The following is a 20,786-nucleotide window of genomic DNA, read 5'->3' as shown; positions in this document are numbered from 1 at the left end:
GAACATCTTCCTATAGTTCTTTGAACATCTTTAAGATGGTTGTTTTAAAGTCTTTGTTTACTAGATCTGCCAAGAGGTCTTTTTCAGGGACAGTTTCTGTTTTTTGGGTTTTTTTTTTTTCCTTTGAATGGGCTATACTTTACTTTTTCTTTGTATGCATTGTGAATTCTTACTAAACACTGGACATTTGAATCTAATAATGTTTTAACCCTTGAAACCAGATTCTTCCCCTTACCCAGGCTAACCGGTTTTTGTTGTTGTTATTGTTTATTGTTTTTGATTGTTGTAGGCTCTCTCAGTGCCAAATGTCACCCTGAGGTGTAAACTTAAAGTCTTTTCAGGTTTCTTCTGGGCCTGAGCCTTTCCCTGTGCATGCATGGTCACTTTTTAATTTTTCCCGTATATTCAGTTGTTTTTTAATGTCCTAGTCTTTAATGTATGGTTCCTAAATTGGGGAAAAAAAGAGAAAAATGCGGGTGGGGGAACTAACCCTTTAGATCCCCTGAAGTCACTGTAGCTGAAAGTGGGGGGGATGCATCAGTGAGGGCAGGTGCAACAACAATGGCTACCCTCTTCTTTGCCTTAACCTCTGTGATCAGATACAGCAATAAGTGATCAGAGAATAGATTCCCGGTATTTGGAGGACAGGATCCTCTTCGCCATCCCCAGCTTCTGCAAACTGTTGATGTTGCTTCAGGAACAGGTGTACACTACCTTCCATGGAGCTGGGAATGAGAGATGAATGGCTGATACTGGGCTGGGAGCTGAAATAGACCAAACTTAACTGCAGTTTACCATCCATGCATTCCTCTGGAAATTGTAAGCCTTTGATAGACTACAGAATTCCAAAATAATTACATGAGACAGATTCTGCCAGTGTAGTTGTTGTCTTGGTGGCGAGACAGGTTCTTGGTGCTTCCTACTTTGCCATCTTCCCAGAATCATTTCCCCTATAGTCACTTTTAACTGAATAAACTTGAAAAGATCAATTCTGTAAGCAATTATAGAAAACGAAATTTGCCTGCTGCCTCTTTACCATTCTTTCTTGTAGGATCTTTCTAATCTACCACAGACCTTCTCTTGAACTCCCAGAATACTTGAACACCAGCACAGCCCTTTGGATGGTGTGTATTGTGTGTGCAGTGTATCATTACATTACCGATTATTTAATTATACTGGAGGCTCAGGCCTCCAGGCTCAGGCACCCTGAAGTATGACATAGTCAGAAAAGGAGCAGATACATTAGGTGGATGTGTCCTTGGCTGCTGTTAGAGATCCAGGAAACTCTGGGGACCAGGTGACCTTCCTTATTTCATCCTGAGCATCTAAGCTCCAATTGTCCTAAAATCACAGTGACACCACTTTTCTACTAGCTCTGCTTCTGTGTATTGTTTTACTTCTCCCTTACTGGTTAGCTGGTTTTGCTCCTCAGAGGCTACAGCTTTGGACGTGTACACAGTGACCCTGGGATGATAGTAGTTTTAGTGGGGCTATCTTTGTCTCTCTCCCTGATCACACTCAACTGTTAGGCTAATTGCCAGCTGATTGCTCTGTTATTATTTTTTTAATCTTTATTTTTGAGAGAGAGAATGAATGAATGAATGAATGAATGAACGAATGAATGAATGAATGCAAGCAGGGGCAGAGCAGAGAGAGAGGGTGATACAGAATCTGAAGCAGGCTCCAGGTTCTGAGCTGTCATCACAGAACCCAACAGGGCTCAAACTCACAAACCGCAAGTTCATGAACTGAGTCGAAGTCAGACACTTAACCGACTGAGCCATGCAGGTGCCCCTACCTTGGGCATAAATTGCTCCATAGTCTCATGTAATTAACTTTGGACTTCCTTGCAGGTTAGTTTTTTTATGTCAGTGTTTTAGGTTGTTTACACCCCAGAAAAGCTCTTATTTCTTCTTTACGTAATTCTCTCTGCTAAGTTATCCTGTGTGTGGTTTAGGATGTTTCTTTCTTGAAGACTGATAGCCTACTCTTAATTGCTTTTTTTCATTGGTTTTGAGTGTGCCCTTAGGCTTGAACTTCACAACTTTCTGTTTCAAATAAAGTCAGTTTTTTAGACAAGAGCTTGGGAGCTCTCTGTGTGCCTCCTGCCTCTCCTCCTAGGTAAAACCTTTGAGCCATGGCTCCAGAGTTGGGAGCCAAGACAGTGATTCTGCAAGTGACATACCTGCTTTAGGAGCAGAGCACAGGTTGAGGATGGTAGCTTCTGATCCTCTTGGCTTACCTCTCTAGCATAGAACCAACACCCTATAAATGAGCTGTGGTGCAGGTGATCAGAGCACCACTATTTTAAATGTGCTCTGCCTTGGGAAGATTCTCCTAAGGAGGAGGCCAAGTTGAAAAGAGATCCCCTGACATCTCAGCTATTCTCACTTGAAATTTAGCCTCTGGAACAATTGCTGGGAGAGGTAAAAAAAAAAATACTGGCACCTGCCCCTCCCAAGCACATACCACAACCCTTGATTACTCTAGAAGAATAAATTGGTATAGAGGAATAGATTGTTTGGTAGCTGGGGAGAAAGGGAACCCTCTGTTTTGGCTCCATACCTGCCTAGAGCAGAGTTTTCTGTCACACTGACCTAGGATGGGAAGGGAAAGAGCTGGTTGTGGTTCAGATGCCACAGATCTCACTATTCTTATTGAGTTTTAGTATATTTTTTTTATGAGATGTTTCTCCATCTGCTAATGGCTTTTTATAACAATGTCCAGAGACTTAAATAGCTGTGGGTTTTTTAAATGATTTTTACCCCTGGGGTTTTTTCCCTGCTCGTTTTGCTGGGGAGCAGGTCTGTGACACTACCTCCTCATGCTGTGATCCAGAGATGGAACTTTCACATTTAGTAGGCATTTGCCAACCTTAAGGAGTCCATCATAATGCCAGACCGTGGTTTTTGTTTAAGCCTATGGCCTTGAATTTTGTTGTTTGCTTTTTCTGGTGGGGCTTTTTCAGGATAAGGTTTATAATGATGTTATATGGGATTCTGTCATGTTAGAGATTATTCTGTAAGTAAATATGATAAATTTACAAAGCATCATTAGAACTTTCCTATCTGGCTTAACAAGCCTTTCCTTTTCTTAATTTTGACAGTGTTTTAATTAGGTTTTCAGTTTTAAATAATGAAGTTCTGATTCTCATGTAAGGCCCTTTAACATTAAAAAAGAAAGGTTAACTCTCTCCTTACTGATGTGAACACTCTTAACATGACCTATAAATAACATTCTGCTATTACAATGGGCAGAGAAGACATACTTAAAAGAAGGTTAATTAGAGGTTTAATAGACACCGTAAAGTTTACTATTTGCATTACAACTGTCCACTTTCCATATCACTAAATATGTACTTTTGGAGCTAACATAAAGTTTTTAAAATTATTTCATGTAGCTATTTGAAAGGAAGCTTTAATGCATTTAATATACATTTAATTTTTATGTTTACTCCCTACAGTGCTTGTTTCTACTTCACAAATACATTTGTAATGTCACATGTGAGATTTGGGTACTATTTTAATCAAATTCCATAATCTTGAGGAAATTATTTACTTCTCAGAATTACCATTAACTTCAGATTTTGTATAGCTGGAATGGGTATATAAGCAATTTTTGTAATTATCAAGCATACTTAGTATGTATGTTATATCAGTAATATAAGCTTTACCTAATACTTGTTTCTGAATAAGAGAGGGTTGTATGTCTCATTATTTTAATTGCTTTAACTTGAATTTTTTTAATTATCTGATTGTTTGGTTTTAACTTATTCCATATATGAGGAGTTTTAATACAATAAAACATCATGTGTTGGTAATGTTAGCACTTCACTGATGTGAGTATTGTAACTTCTAAAAGTAATTACCTGTTAAGTTTCTGACCATACAAATGTCACCTTCTCAGTGAAGCCCTCCCCAAATTCATCTAAGCAGTCAGTGAGTATCTCTGTCAACTCAGTTCCCATGGTACACATGTATAATTCTAGCACAGCCATCACCAGACGTTATTTGTCTTTCTACATCTGTCTCCCCCACAGACAAGTTCCTCAAAAGTAAGGAGTATGCCCCCTTTGTGTTTATCTAATACCTAATTAAGTCCCAAGTGTATCAGAGGTGCTCAAAAGATGTTGAACAAGTGGGTGGATATGATATGAAAGAAATCTTAAAGATCATTTAGTTTAACCACATCATTTTATAGGCAAGGAAATGAAGCCCAGAGAGGTTAATGCTTTACTTTACTTTTTCCAACTTACTGGAATTTGTTACACTTTAAGCATTTTATCACCACACTGCTCTATATTTAGCAAAAGTATTCCCATCTAATATGTTCCAGAAATGTGATGCATAGAAAACATATAAATGAATTCTCTCATGAGGGTCACTGTTATTCTAGTTTGCAGAAAGTTCTTCTGTGGTGCTTTGAAGGAGACTAGGATGGGGGCGCCTGGGTGGCTCAGTTGGTCAAGCATCTGACTTCAGCTCAGGTCATGATCTTGCAGTTCATGAGTTCGAACCCTGCACTTTCAGTGCACAGCCTGCTTGGGATTCTCTCTCTGCCCCACCCCCACTTTCACTCACTTGCTCTGTCTCAAAATTAATTAATAAACTTAAAGAAAAAAAATCCCTATAAGAAAGAGACTGGGACCAGGTAAGAAGAGAAGCTGGCACACAATTGAAGAGTTCCTAAATGGGATGGGGCATAACTGCCTACTGTTAGAAGTTTGCCTTTGAGTGACTATGAGCATTTCAAATAATTCCTTTTGTATGGTAAACTGTACTACGCATGGATTTACAAGAGGAATAATCTGATGAACTCTTCTGACCATATGTATTGTGTTTTGCAGTTCAGTCTGACATAGCCATTATTAGAGAGATCAACAGCTTCCACTCATAAATTTTAGAGCATTCATCACCTTGATTGAATCATGCCACTTGAGAATTAAATTACTTTCAAGTTGAATTTGATTTTAAATGTCTAGCAACTGTTTTTGTGAGCAAAACTGAGGTTTCTTCTCTAACCCAAACCCCCTGAGTAGGAGAAGCCCATTGTGTAGCGAAAATTAAGAATTCTGTTAAAAATGATATAACTCAGGAGACAAAAATCTATAAAGGATATATTTGTGGTCCTTTAAAGGTCCTTTAACATCATTATAGACTGACACACAATATTTTTTTCTTTATGCTTCTACACATAAGTTGTTTTTTTTTTTTAGCTTTTATTGAAATTCCAGTTAGTTAACATACAGCTTAATACTAGTTTCAGTAAAATTTAGTGATTCATCACTTACGTATGACACACAGTGCTCATCACAAGTGCCCTCCTTAATACCCATTACCCATTGAGCCCACCCCCAACCCACTTCCCCTCCCCTTCATTATTCTCTATAGTTCAGAGTCTATTTTATGATTTGCCTCTCTCTTTTTTACCTCTATGTTCATTTCTTTTGTTTTTTAAATTCCACATATGACTGAAATCATACGGTATTTGTGTTTCTCTAACTTACTGAGCATAATACTCTCTAGCTCAGTTCATATCATTGCAAATGGCAAAATTTTATTTTTTGATGGCTGAGTAATATATTCCATTGTGTATATATATACCACAACTTCTTTATTCTTCAGTTGATGGACATTTGAGCTCTTTCTATACCTTGGCTATTGTTGATAATGTTGCTATAAACATCAGGGTGCGTGTATCCCTTGAAACAATATTTTCATATCCTTTGGGTAAATACACAGTACTACAATTGCTGGATCATAGGGCAGGTCTATTTTTAACTTTTTGAGGAACCTCCATACTGTTTTTCAGAGTGGCTGCACCAGTTTGCATTCCCACCAACAGTGTAAGAGGGATCTCCTTTCTCCACATCCTCACCAACATCTGTAGCTTAATCTTTTTATTCAGAGGAAATAAGTACTCAAAATTCCAACATGTCATGTAAGTGCTGTGTAGGCAACTGTTGAATAATTAGCAACTATGACATCTTCATAAATTTGTAAATGAGACAAGTGGATGTGATAAGAAAGGCCCAGGATTTTGGAATAAAAGGACTAATGGAAGTAGATTGCCTTATTGTATAAGTCAGGTGGATGCAGGTTGATGTCATAGCCCTGAGAAAAAACATCAGGCCAAATGCAGTTCTAAGATTTGTGTTATAAAACATTCATTTCAAATTTACTTTAATGACAGTTGATGGAAAATCTGAAAATCTTAGTGGTGATTAATGCCAGGTTCTTGTTCTCCAGTTCTTTCCATCATTAAGTATTATCATCTCTAATGAATTCTTTACCTTCTGAAACATAGAGAACTCTTCTAGAAGATGAAGTGTCTTCTCATATTGGAATTTTGAATCATAATGTCTGTTCACCCATAGAAACATAAGATTTAAAACATTAAAACTGCACACTCTCTTGGATTCTTTTAAGACCCTGACCTCTTAGGAGTAGAGGAAATAACGTGACTTCAACTGAAATATATGTATAAAACACTAAAATTCAGAACATTGCTAAGACTTATTATTAACTTATCATAATTACCTTGAGCACATTTCTCTTAAATATTCAACATGCAAGTTCTGAAAAACAAATATCCTGTGGTAAAAATGTAAGTAAAATATATCTTCATTTGTTAATAATCCTCGTCAAAGGCAAATTATAATCCCCTTAAACGTTCAATTTCAGGGTGCTTACTAGGCCTCTCTCATCATTTGTTGCCAGCAGCCTATTACTTCAAGTTTATTTTTTTCACCTGAGATTTTTGTGTTCCTACACAATCTGAAATAAATAAATTCAAGGTTTTTTTTCTTTCTTTCCTTACAACAAAAGTACTTCTGGCAAAGATTTCACTGATGAGGGAAGGTGGGCAGGAGTTGTTTATTGTTTACCCATGATTTTGGGCTTCCACGCTTATAATGTGTTGCTATGTTCCAGAGTGTGCTAAGTCTTTCTGTTATCTTGTGTACATACTCTTAAATTGGAGGTAGTCAGAGCTCTCTGCTAAGTATAGTGAATCTTCATATGGGGCCCAGTGTTTCAGTATAGGAAAAAGAAAGGGAAGTCTAGATAAAAGGTTATGAACTTAAAAAATTGAAAAATGATTCCTAGAAATGTATACTTTTTCCTAAGAACATTGTCTTGTGAATGGACACCCATTTAAACAGCTTCCTCATGTCTTATTAAATTATTGCATCTGTACAGAATATGATTTGGCAGTATTATTTGATATAGGGAAATATAGGAAGGCGGTTGCTTCTGTGTAAACAGATATATAAGCAAAGCAGTCATCTATCAAAGGTTTCAATCTAGTTACCTGTGGCTGAAACTGGAGTCTGCAGACATGTTTCTGATTTTGTGCCTCTACTGCTTAAAATATTTTGAATTAGATCAATATTTTTAAAATATACTTTTTCATATTTAAGAAAACCATATTTCCATACCTGCCATTGCCTGGAGCTAATTAGTTGCTGTCCTCTGGTCAGTGATAGGCGCTTGTTACTTCTTTTAGGTCTCCTACTTCCCACTGTATCATCCATCCTGAGACCAATATAGTCTCAGGTGTTAAAAGTGGGGCATTTGATCATCTTGGTTGTACTAGGGCCTGCTAACTTATTTAATTTGGGGCATCGTGCCTAACAGTGTGTAAATTGATGACCTCGGAACCGCAGAGTGCAAACTGCTGCTGGGAAGGGGAAGAGCTCATTTGTCTTTACAATTTCAGCTGTCATGTGGCTTTCAGTGTGCTTTTCTTTGAACAAGTGGAAGCAGGGGAAATCTGTTTTTATTCTACACTCTTATGCTGATCTTTGCTATAACCAGGCCTGAGAAATATTGGACAGTATTATAGAACAGATGTAAACATGAGCTTAGCATGTCCTGGCTCAAGCATTGAAACAGCAGAAACTATGATATTGCTTTGAACCATTCTTTGTGGAAATATCTGATGTGATGCTTCCAGGAAATACTAAAACTGTTTTATTAACTATATTTTTCCAAATGAACCATAATATATACTCCTTTGGAAATATGGTGGTGACTTTCACTATTCAAGGAGAGTTTCTTCATGCAGGAAGTCTAAATGACATTATGAATACTTTTTAAACATTTCCACCAAAATATGTTTTTAAACCATCAAGACTTAACACTGAAAGGGTACAGTGCCAGAAATTACAGTTTTTAACCTCTTCCTTCATATCATACATAGTATATCGAAAGGGTGTTAGGTGCCCATTACCATCTAACTTTAAACTTTAATCACAGTCATAAAACTTCGGAATTTTCCTAACATGGTTTAGTTTGCATAGTCAAACTTCCAATTTAAGTTTTTAAAACTCCTAAGTGGGCTTCCTTTTGATGCCAACTTTAACCAGAAGCCTTTTCATTTGAAAAGAAGACTGCACTGCACTTGGCAATGTTTAAAAATGCAGTAGCTTACTCCTTTCAAGCTGTGAATGGAGATAATTGAAGCAATACCATTTGATGTTTTTGTACACACTTACTTGACTATGAGTCTGTGTTTTCTGGAGAAGAATGCATGTGCATTGAATAGTTTCACTATTTTACTTGTTACAAGATTCTAATGAAAAAGGATTTAATTGAGTTTGGGGTTTATGTCCTGAATTTTTCACTAACTCATGATGTGATCTCTTGTTAAACATTTCTTCAAGTGAGTACCAGTGATGTCAGCTATCATCATACTGTTTCTATTAGCATTTTAAAAATTAGCTTCCAAGACAGGAAAGGCAAATCCAGATCCAAAGTATGGTCTACTCCTATAAAGTGAATTGCTGCCTCTTCTAGGATGGAAGCGATCCAATGTAGTCACCTTGTCCCCAACTCTTTATTCTGCTGCACCCCATACTCCACTCCCTGCCCCACCCTTTACCCCATCTTGATCAAGCACTCTCAGAGTATAGTCTCATGCATACTGTCCTGGCTCCTACCACTAAATGTTAGCTAGGTCCTGGACTTAATTCAGGCTATAGTTCTTTTTCCTTTTCATGTCTATCCCATTCCTGGACAGATTATTTTGTAATTTAACCCCACTTTTTGGCATAGTGGCCAGGAGAGAAGATGAGACAGACTGTAGGAAGTGGGAAGCATGTTGCCCAATGGCAGCAGAATCTTCTCCATCATCTTTAAACAAGGGAGAACACTAGCATTTAGGAGAAACTTCATCATTTTCAAATAGGAGCCTTTAACAGTTCCTAATCCATGAAACAAGTATCATTCTTTCCTAAGTAGGGCCCTAACCTTGCTTAAGGTTAAGACCTGCTTAGGTTGAGAATTTAACCTTCTTGGGAGCTCTTTTACTCTTAGCATTAAATCCTGGTCTTGGTCTTCAGCCCATGTTTGCCCTCCTACTGCAGGAGATGAGAACCTCTTTAGATGCTACCCAAGAGGCCCTCTGGCTTTCACACATAGCTTTTAATTTGTGAGCAGTCATTGTTAGCCTTTGGTCTCTCCTGTATTTCCTCAGGTAAGCTTAGCAACACCTATCTAATTCCACTGTCCTTCTGGTTAGTATTTACCCCTTTTTCTCAAAAAGCCTGAATGATCACACCCTCTAGTGCATTCCTTTCCACTAGAATACCATCCCAATAATACCAGTAAAAGATAGTATGGCCATCTGTGCACTGCTTACCCCTGTGAAAGAATCCTTATTGGCAGTCCCTTGTTAGGTGATCCAACTCCAAAATCTTAGTATCTGCTTTCTCAGATCTCTTGGTATCAGTTGTTGTAGATTGCATTTCCTAGGATGTAGGCTCTGAGATGGAAACTAGTGTGCAAGAAGTTTAATTTTAGGGACTGCTCTGGTAGTTGGTACTGCTGGAGGAAAAGGGAAGGAAGCAGAGTTGGGCCATGATTTAGTGTCAATAAAAGCCTCAACTGACCTTGGGCTTCTGAATGTGCAGTGGCCCTGAAGAGTTGTCCTGAGTTATGGTGAGAGGGTCTAGCCTTTATTTCTCTGAACTGATTAGTTATTGGATGCAGATCAGGCTACAACGTTTGGCAGAGTAGGTCTTTTCACCCAAAGGTGTTCCAGAAAGGGCGACTACAAAGGGCTGTCTTCCAGTAGCATTTCCAGCAGTAATAAGTCCTTCATCCTAAGAGGGGACCTGGTTGGCATGTCACAGCACCCACTACAGTTTCATTGGGAACATTACCTTTCATTACATTGTGTGGATTACTCTCAACCATGTAGGAGGGTGAGAACTTTGTTGCTCTGTTGACTAAAATTTTTTTCTAGCTATTATTTCGTTCTCATTTCATTCAGAGTCAGAGGTGATTCTTCATATTGAATTGTTAATAATTGTCTCTTTTTCTCCACCTAATGAATCATTTATTTTTCCTATAACCTTTTTTATACAATTGAATAGGGAAAAGATTTTTTTAAATCTGTTTTACAAGGTACTTCTAATCCTTCATCTCACTTTACTGTATCCCAAAATCTTAATAAATACCCCATGAAGCTATGAAAATAGAATCAGCAAAAATTGTGGTTATAGTTGTTCAATTTTCTAACTATGAATGAAAGAGCAAAAAGCTCTTAAGTTATAACCTTTTATACAAATATATTGAGACAAGTGCAACACCAACAGAAAAAAAAAAAGAAAACATTTTGTGTTATTTTTCCAGGAATGATGAGAGGTTGCTGGTAACCATCCACCCCTCCCTTCTAAATATCCCTGCATGGCCATTCATGGTAATGAAATAGCTCTTCCAATCCAACAAAGCTAACTGGTTTATCAAGGCCACAAGTCTATGATCCCTCATCAGAAAGATGACTTCTCATCTATTCTCAAATGCATTAAGAATTTCAACAGTGTAATGCTTTCTGTTTGAACAAATTCACCTCTGTTATATAATAATAGCATAATTATCCCTTTTTTTATGTCTTTCAAATAGCTCAGAGCTTGCACTGACATGGCTCTAAGTGATTCTTAGAAATCTCTGTGGCTGTTAATCCCTAATCACTTCCTTAACCTGATCACCCACCTTTTCAGATAATATAAAAATTAACAGCTTTTAAACATTTTTAAGACTGTAGTCACTATAATCAGTCATACTTAATTTTAATGAAATGCTTTAACAGAAGACCATTCTTTTCCCAAGACTCTTTAAAAGTCAATAGAGTAACTATTTCTAGTTTAGTTTTTGTATTTGCAAGAACCACTATATATATTGAATAACTAAATGATTCAATATATATATAACTATATATATATAACTATATATGTATATTTATACACACACACACTGTATACAGTGGTATATGTACAGATATATATGGTATCATTTAATTATTAAACAGTCGTTTGAGCACATATTGTTTCCAAGCGCATAGGAATCACAAAGATAAAAAACAGTTAGGCATGACTCCTCCTTCAAGCAGCTCAGGAAAGACAGATGTGAAATCGAAATATCATGGTATCTTGTAATAACCCTTGACGGATATCATAGTGGAATAACAATGGAGGGAAAGCTGTGCCTAGAGAGAGGAATGGCCTCAGGAATGGTGGGGATACCAGATGGCTATGATGTAAAAGGGTACTACAGAGAGTCAGTTTCATGTAAGGGAGTAGCAGGACATGAGCATGGAAGCTTAGGTAAGTAGGCCTTTTTCACAGGGGGAGAAGAGATCCTGGAGGAGAAGGAATGAGATCAAATTTGCACTTCTGATTTTTCATCATGCTGATGGTAATGTGGAGGGTATATGGAAGGAAGAGAGCATGTTGGCTGTAGGTATATCATCTCACAAATCTCAGGTATTCTATGGGATTTTTCCTAAATGAGTCTGGAAATAGACACTCACTGGGAGTGTATGTTTGATGGAGTAATGAAATTACCTTCATTAAAGACTACATTTGTATGTCCACAGGCAAAGCATCTTAGTGTAAAAATAAACACAGAGAAAAACATTGACATAAAGAATAGTTCCACTTACTTGGAATCAGGAGTTTGAGTATAACAAATTCTCACAGTGAAGAATATTCCTTAGTTTTTTGGGGATTCTATGAAAATTATTATTATAACTATTATATAAATTAGCTTCATGAAATTCATATGAAAGCTGTACAGAAAACACATTAAAATGTGAAGGATATTTCTCTTAAACGTATTTAATGGTGCAAAAAAAAGAAAAAAACGTTTCTTTAAAATAGTCATGGTCTGCATATCACTGAGTTAATTCCCATTTTTAAAGCATAGAAGAATAATGTTATTTTAATATTCCTGAGTCAACTCATCATTTTGAAATTTTGTATATTCACTAAGTAAAATTGTCATTATGCAAATATAATAAATACTGCACTAGAATAGATTTGCAGTTCACCTGACCTTTGTTAATAGGATGTTAGATTTGACTGTCAACCTATTCTTCAATAAATTTTATTAAAATCTTGCACTTTCCAATAAAACAGTTTTGTTTAGTTGGACTATATATAAGGACAATTCTGTTCAAAATTTGAATATAATTTGTTGTTCATCTAACATGAGCACTAAAGATTTTTGTGCTAAAATACTGTTATTTAAAATAATTCTGAAACCCAGCTATGACATATAAGGAAACATAGCTTTTAAGTTGAGAAAGCACAATGTGATTCTGACTAGAATATTTTTTTTAATATAGTCTACCTTAACCTAAAAATGTGTGTCGTAAAAAGGTTAGTGTGCATGGCCACTCTTATTTTTTTTAATTCAAAAATGAAAATTTTTATTATTTTTTAACTTTAAAAAAATTTTAATATAATTTATTGTCAAATTGGCTTCCATACAACACCCAGTGCTCATCCTAACAAGTGCCCTCCTCAATGCCCATCACCCACTTTCCCTGCTCCCACCCCCCATCAACCCTCAGTTTGTTCTCTGTATTTAAGAGCCTCTTATGGCATAACCACTCTTAAAAATAAAGAATGCTTTGGGCACCTGGATGGCTCAGTCGATTAAGCATCTGACTTCAGCTCAGGTAATGATCTCATGGTTCGTGAGTTCAAAGTTTGAGCCCCGCATCAGGCTTCTACCATTAGCGCAGAGCCTGCTTCAGATCCTCTGTCCCCCTCACTCTCTGCCCCTCTCCTGTCCATTTTCTCTCTCTCTCTCTCTCTCTCTCCCAAAATATAAATAAATATTTTAAAAAGAAAGAAAGAATGCTTTTGAAGGATTAACACCAAATTCACCCTTTAAATACATTTTCCTTAATTTACAAGTACAGGATCATCTGCTTGCTTTCTTTGATGGGATCAAGCTCCTTAAAATATAGTTTAAAATATGTTTAAGTACAGCTGTATTAACTATTTTTATGTATTGCATTTCTTCCTGTTTTAAATGTACACATCAGTAACAACACTTACAATTCTATTATTTTCCTTCTAGATTTGTTCCTCACGACATTGTCTGCCTCTAGTACCTTCCAGTTTGAGATATGGGAAAATGTGGTAAGAAGTCTTTTCTTTGAAGCATTTTTAAATGATGGCTTTCAGTAAAAGCACACAATTTTAGAAAATAAAATGAAAGTAATCACTTGGTTGGTTGGTTTCAACAATAAATAGAACAACTTTAAGAGCCTTTGGTTGCATTGCTGCATTCAAACTGCTGAATATTGCTGAAGGAAATGATTCATTCAGCATCAATTCCTCTGCAGGTTTTTAGGCATGACTGCCAATTAAACCAATCAGTCTGCCCTAATGTGAATGTTAACAGGGCCCCTGCTAGGCTGTCAGCTGTTGAGAGAGGTTACTATCATTTAATTTGTCAGCATGATGGTTTATTGAAAAAAACCCTTTTTTAAAAGACTAATTTTTCCTCCTTGCCTTCAGGCTTATATAAAATAATAAGAACAACACACACTAAACTGACTGCCAACTTGACCAGGATTAAGGAGTCTTTCCCAATATATATATATATATTTTTAATTGCAAGTAGAAGACTCCCAAACTGATGATTTTATTTTATTTTACTTTTAGCTTGATGTAGATTGTATGAAATATTAATTAATGAAGAATAGAACACTCTAAGTCTTAAAATTGAATTTCATGCTATGTAACAGAAGACAGGATTTGAGGATGGGCCAAATTGGCCAACTGACTTTCATCAAGTAATGGTCAAGTATTGAACCTGACTTTCCTCATATGCAAAACGAGAATAAGAGTGTCTGCTTCATGTAATGTGAAAGTGAAGATTAAATGAAACAATGTGTGTGAAGTGCCAGGTACCCAGTAGACACTTAACAAATTGTAATTTTAGATCTCTCAATTTCTCATCTATTTACTGATGATTGTGTTTTATTCAATTCAAATTAAACCCATAACATTTTACATTTTTTATTAAATATGGATGGAAAATAAGCATATCTCAAAAAATGTACAGTACAGGTTTGTGGAAGGAAGTTCATTATTAGCCTTCAAGTAAAGCATAGTAATTGATGTTGGTCATGACTCAAATTTCTTCATAGAAGGAAACTAGGATGAGTGGAGAAGCTTTGTGTAGATAAGAGCAGGACTTCTAAATGCTACTTCTACAGTAAACAACTTGATCCTTCTTTTTTCTTAACATGGGAAAAGTGAGAAATATAACTAAACCAGAACAATTTATTTTTCTTTACTTTTTAAAAAATTAATTATATTTCTTCTACTGATATTAGAAATATGATTGTTATATACTTAATTATTACTATAAATTAAATCTCCCACTGCTGGGGGATATTTGTTTTTTAGGTGGCCTTGAAAACAATACCTAAAGTGAATCTTGAGGTATTAGATATGAGAAAATCAATCATTTTGATTAATTTATATCCATATGGAGGACAAAAAGCCTCATTGCACATAAATATAAGGTGTAATAAAATTATGAAATACTTTTAACTGTTTGATATCCTCTCAGCCTAGGCTGATTTTCTTTTGCCCTAGGTTAGATTTTTTTTTTAATTTAAGTATAATTAACATTCAGTGTTATGTTCATTTCAGGTGTACAGTATGATGATTCAGCAACTCTATACACTTCTAAGTGCTTATCAGGATAATTGTACTGTTAATCCCCTTTATCTATGTCAGGCATCCCCTCACCCACCTCCCCTCTGGCAACTAGTTTGTTCTCTATATTAAAGAGGCTATTTTTTAATTTCTCTCATTTTCTTTATGCGTTTGTTTCTTAAATTCCACGTATGAGTAAAATCATATGATATTTGTCTTTCTCTGACTAATGTTTTTTATCATTATACCCTCCAGAGTCATCCATATTATTGCAAATGGCAAGATCTCATTTGTATTTATGGATGAGTAATATTCCATTGCATGTATACAACACCTCTTCTTTATCTGTGAATGGATACTTAGGTTGCTTCCATATCTTGGCTATTGTAAATACTGATACAATAAACATAAGGGTGCATATATCTTTTCAAATTAGTACTTTTATTTTCTTTTGGTTGATACCTAGAGTGGAATCCTTGGGCCATATGGTAATTCTATTTTTAACTTTTTGAAGAACTTCTATGCTGTTTTCCACAGTAGCTGCATCTATTTGCATTACAGTCAATACACAGAGCGTTCCTTTTTTTTCCCACATCTTTGCCAACACTTGTTATTTCTTTTTTTTTTTTTAATTTTTTTTTTCAACGTTTATTTATTTTTGGGACAGAGAGAGACAGAGCATGAACGGGGGAGGGGCAGAGAGAGAGGGAGACACAGAATTGGAAACAGGCTCCAGGCTCTGAGCCATCAGCCCAGAGCCTGACGCGGGGCTCGAACTCACGGACCGCGAGATCGTGACCTGGCTGAAGTCGGACGCTTAACTGACTGCGCCACCCAGGTGCCCCAACACTTGTTATTTCTTACGTTTTTTATTTTAACCATTCTGACAGGTGTAAAATGATCTAATGATCATTTTAATTTCCATGATGATTAGTGATGTTCAACATCTTTTAAGTTGGCCATTTATTTCTTCTTTGGAAAAATGTCCATTCAGTTCTTCTGCCCATTTTTAAATCAAATTATTGGGTTTTTTGATGTTGAGTTATATAAGGTATTTATATATTTTGGATATCAACCCCTTTTTGGATATCATTTCCTATTATATCCCGTTGGATAACTTCTCCCATTCAGTAAGTTGCCTTTTTGATTTGGTGATGGTTTCCTTTACTGTGCAAAAGCTTTTGATTTTTGGTATAGTCTCAATAGTTTAATTTCGCTTTTGTCTATCTTGCTTGAGGAGAGATATCTAGAAAAATATTGCTACAGCCAATGTCAAAGCAGTTACCACATGTTTTCTTCCAAGGAATTTTATGGTTTCAGGTCTCACATTTAGGTCTTTAAACTGTTTTGAATTTAATTTTTCTGTATGGTGTAAGAAGGTGGTCAGTTTCACTCTTTTGCATTTAGCTGTCCAGTTTTCACAATACCATTTGTTAAAGAGACTTTCTTTTTCCCATTATATATTCTTACTTGAACATATAAGTGTGGGTTTATATCTGGACTATATTCTGTTCCATTAATCTATGTGTTTATTTTTGTGCCAGTGCCACACTGCTTTGATTACTATAGCTTTGTACTCTATTTTGAAATCTGCGATTGTGATATCTCTAGCTTTCTTCTTCTTTCTCAAGATTGCTTTGGCTATTTGGGGTCTTTTTTTCATTCCATACAAATTTAGGATTGTTTGTTCTAGTTCTGTGATAAATGTTATTTGTATTTTGATAGGGATTGCATTAAATCTGTAGACTGTATAATGGAAATTATAACAATAGTGGGTCTTCCAATCCACAAGCATGGAATACCTTTCCATTTATTTGTGTCATCATCAGTTTGTTTCATCAGAGTTTTATAGTTTTTGGAGTACATGTCGTTCACCTTCTTGGATATGTATATTTGTAAGTATTTTATTATTTTTGGTGCAGTTGTAAAAGATTGTTTTCTTAACTTCTCCTGCTGCTACTCCATTATTAGGGTATGTAAATGCAACAGATGTCTGTATATTAATTTTATATCCTGTGACTTTACTGAATTCATTTATAAGTTCTAGTAGATTTTTGGTACATATTTTAGTAGGGTTTTTTTTTCTATACGTATCATCTGCAAATAGTGAAAATTTTACTTCTTACCAATTTGGATGATTTGGATGTCTTAGTGCCATGGCTAGGATTTCCAGTACTATGTTGAATAAAAGTGATGACTGGATATTCTTGTCTTCTTCCTGATCTTAGAGACAAGCTCAGCATTTCATCATTGCATATATTACCCATGAGTTTTTCGTATATGACTTGTATTTTGTTGAGGTAGGTTTCCTCTAAAACTACTTTGTTAAGAGTTTTTATCTTACATAGATGTTGTACATTCTCAAATGCTTGCTGTGTATTTGCTGATATGATCACATGGTTTTCATCCTTTCTCTTGTTAATGTGACATATCATATTAACTGCTTTGAAAATATTAAACCACCCTTGCATCTCTGGAATAAATCCTCTTAATCATGGTGAATGATTTTATATGTATATTGGATTCAGTTTGCTAATATTTTGCTGAGGACCTTTCCATCTATGTTCATCAGAGTTAGTGTCCTATAATTTTCATTGTTTGTAGTGTCTTTTTCTGGTTTTGGTATCAGGGTAATGCTGGCCTCATAGAATGAATTGGATGGCTTTCCTTTCTCATCTGTTTTTTGGAATAGTTTTGAGAAGATTAGGTATTAACTCTTCTTTTAATGTTTGGTAGAATTCATCTGTGAAGCCATCTGGTTCTGGACTTCTGTTTGTTGGGAGTTTTTTGGATATTGATTCAATTTCACTGCTAGTAATCGGTATGGTCAAATTTTCTATTTCTTCCCGATTCAGTTTTAAGAAGTTATAGTCTAGGAATTTAGCCATTTCTTCTAGGTTGTCCAATTTGTTGACATATAATTTTTCACACACTCTTCTCTTATAATCCTTTGTATTTCTGTGGCATCACTTGTTATTTCTCCTCTTTCATTTCTTTTTATTATTTAAATTTTAGTTAACATACATTGCAATATTGATTTCAGTAGCAGAATTCAGTGATTTATCACTTATATATAACACCCAGTGGTCATCACAACAAGTGCCCTCCTTTTAATACTCATCACCCATATAGCCCATGTCCCCCCCAGTTCCCTCCCTCAACCCACAGTTTGTTCTCTATCATTAAGATATCGTTTGTTGTATTGTCTCATGCGGTTTGTTTCCCTCTCCTTTTTCTGCTTCCTGTTTGTTCATCTGTTTGGTTTCTTAAATTCCACATACAAGTAAAATCATATGGTATTTGTCTTTCTCTGATTAACTTATTTCACTTAGCATTTTACTTTCTAGCTCCATCCACATTGTTGCAAGATTTCATTCTTTTTGATGGTTGAGTTCTATTCCATTGTATATATATACTACATCCTCTTTATGTATTCATTAGTCAATAGACATTTGGGCTCTTTCATAGTTTGGCTATTGTTGATACTGCTGCTGTAAAAACATTGGGGTGCATGCATCTACTCAAATCTGTATTTTTGTATCCTTTGGGTAAATACCTAATAGTACACTTGCTAGATCATAGGTAGTTCTATTTTTAGTTCTTTGAGAAACCTCCCATACTGTTTTGCACAATGGCTGCACCAGTTTGTGCTCCCACCAGCAGTGCAAGAGGGTGCCCCTTTCTCTGCATCCTTGTCAACACCTGTTGTCTCTTGTGTTGTTAATTTTAGCCATTCTGACAAGTGTGTGGTGATAATCTCATCATGGTTTTGATTTGCATTTCTCTGATGATAAGTGATGCTGAGCATCTTTTCATGTGTCAGCCATCTGAATGTCTTCTTTGGGAAAATGTCTATTCATGGCTTCTGCCCATTTCATACCTGAGTTGTTTGTTTTTTGGAGTGTTCAGTTTGATAAGTTCTTTGTAGATTTTGATACTAACCCTTCATCAGATACGTTGTTTGCAAATATAGTCTCCCATTCCGTTGGCTGCCTTTTCGTTTTGTTTCCTTTGCTGTCCTTTTTATCTTGATGAAGTCCTAATAGTTCATGTTTTCTTTTTTTCCCTTTCCTTTGGTGACATGTCTGATAAGTTCATGTGTTCGAAGTCAAAGAGGTGGCTACTTGTGTTCTCTTCTAGGATTTTGATGATTTCCTGTCTCGCATTTAGGTCTTTCATCCATTTTTGTGTATGGTTTAAGAAAGTGGTTTAGTTTCACTCTTCTGCATGTCGCCATGCACTCCTCTTCCATTTCTGATTTTTTTATGACTCTGGCTAAGGATTTATCAATATTTGTTGATCTTTTTAATATATCAGCTTCTGGTTTCATTGATCTCTTGTTTTTTAATCTCTATTTCATTTACTTCTGCTCTAATCTTTATTAATTCCTTCTACTGGTTTGGGATTTTATTTGTTTTTATTTTCTAGCTCCTTTAGGTGTAAGGTTAGGTTGCTTATTTGAGATTTTTCTTCTTTCTCGAGGCATCTATTACTGTAAACTTCCTGCTTAGAACCGCTTTTGCTACATCCCCAACATTTTGGATTCTTGTGTTTTCATGGTCATTTGTCTGCAGTATTTTTTTATTTTCTCTTTGATTTCTTCCTTGACCCATTCATTGTTTAGTAGCATATCACTTAGCTTCCATGTATTTGTGTCCTTTCCAGATTCTTTCTTGTGATTCATTTCTAGTTTCATGATGTTGTAGTCAGAAAAGATACATGATGTGCTTCCAGTCTATTTGAATTTATTGAGACCCAGTATGTAATCTAATCTGGAGAATGGTCCACGTGCACTTGAAAAGAATGAGTATTCCACTGCTGTAGGTCCATCCAGTATGTCATTCAACGCTATTGCTTCTTTGTTGATTTTATATCTGGATGATCTATCCATTGATGTAGGTGGGGTGTTAAAGCTCCCTATTATTGTATTCCTGTTGATTTTTCCTGTATGTCTGTAAGTATTTGCTTTATGTATTTAGGTACTACCATGTGGGGTACATAAATATTTACAATTAGCTGTATCATACTCTTGTTGGATTGTTCGCTTTATCATTATGTAGTGCCCTTCTTTGTCTCTTGTTGCAGTCTTTGTGTTTTGGGTTTGTTTTTTTTTTAAGTTTATTTAATGGGGGGTGGAGGGAAGGGGAAAGTGGGTGATGGGCATTGAGGAGGGCACTTTTTGGGATGAGCACTGGGTGTTGTATGGAAACCAATTTGACAATTTCATGTAAAAAATAAAATAAGTTTATTCATTTATTTTGAGAGAAACTGACACAGTGCTGGTGGGGGAGGGTCAGAGAGAGAATGAGAGAGAATCCCAAGCAGGCCCCATGCTGCCAGTGCAGAGCCTGATGCAGGACTCAAACCCATGAAACAGTGAGATCGTGACCTGAGCCTAAACCAAGAGTCTGACGCTTAACCCACTGAGGCACCCAGGCACCCCTACAGTCTTTTATTTAATGTCTCTTTTCTTTGATATAAGTTTTACTACCCCAGTTTTCTTTTCACTTGCATTTGCATGGTAAATTGTTTTCCTCACTTTACTTTCAATCTGCATGTGTTTTTAGGTCTGAAATGAGTCTCTTATAGGCAACAGATAGCTGCGTCTTGCCTTTCTACACATTCTGTCATCCTGTGTCTTTTAGTTGCAGTGGTCAGTCCATTTACATTCAGTGTAATTATTGATAGGTATGTACTTACTGCCATTTTGTTACTTGTTTTATGTCTGTTTCTGTAGTTCTTCTCTGTTCCTTTCTTCTTTTGTTGTCTTCCCTGGTGGTTTGATGGGTTTCTTTAGTGTTATGCTTGGATTACTTAT

At 36.0% G+C, this 20,786-nt stretch overlaps 1 protein-coding gene across 3 annotated transcripts in view; it reads left to right on the top strand.

Moving 5' to 3' along the window:
* ITFG1 (integrin alpha FG-GAP repeat containing 1) overlaps nt 1-20,786 on the top strand; it is a 347,900-nt gene that overhangs the window by 77,170 nt on the left and 249,944 nt on the right. For all 3 annotated transcript variants that reach the window (XM_043600818.1, XM_043600819.1, XM_043600820.1), the window contains one exon: nt 13,374-13,435. In XM_043600818.1, the coding sequence (XP_043456753.1) occupies nt 13,374-13,435 (62 nt within the window). The remainder of the gene's footprint in view (nt 1-13,373; nt 13,436-20,786) is intronic.

The sequence above is a fragment of the Prionailurus bengalensis genome, chromosome E2 (genome assembly GCF_016509475.1).
Source record: "Prionailurus bengalensis isolate Pbe53 chromosome E2, Fcat_Pben_1.1_paternal_pri, whole genome shotgun sequence".
In the NCBI taxonomy this organism is placed as follows: Eukaryota; Metazoa; Chordata; class Mammalia; order Carnivora; family Felidae; genus Prionailurus; species Prionailurus bengalensis.
This window is presented reverse-complemented; position numbering and strand designations above follow the sequence as displayed.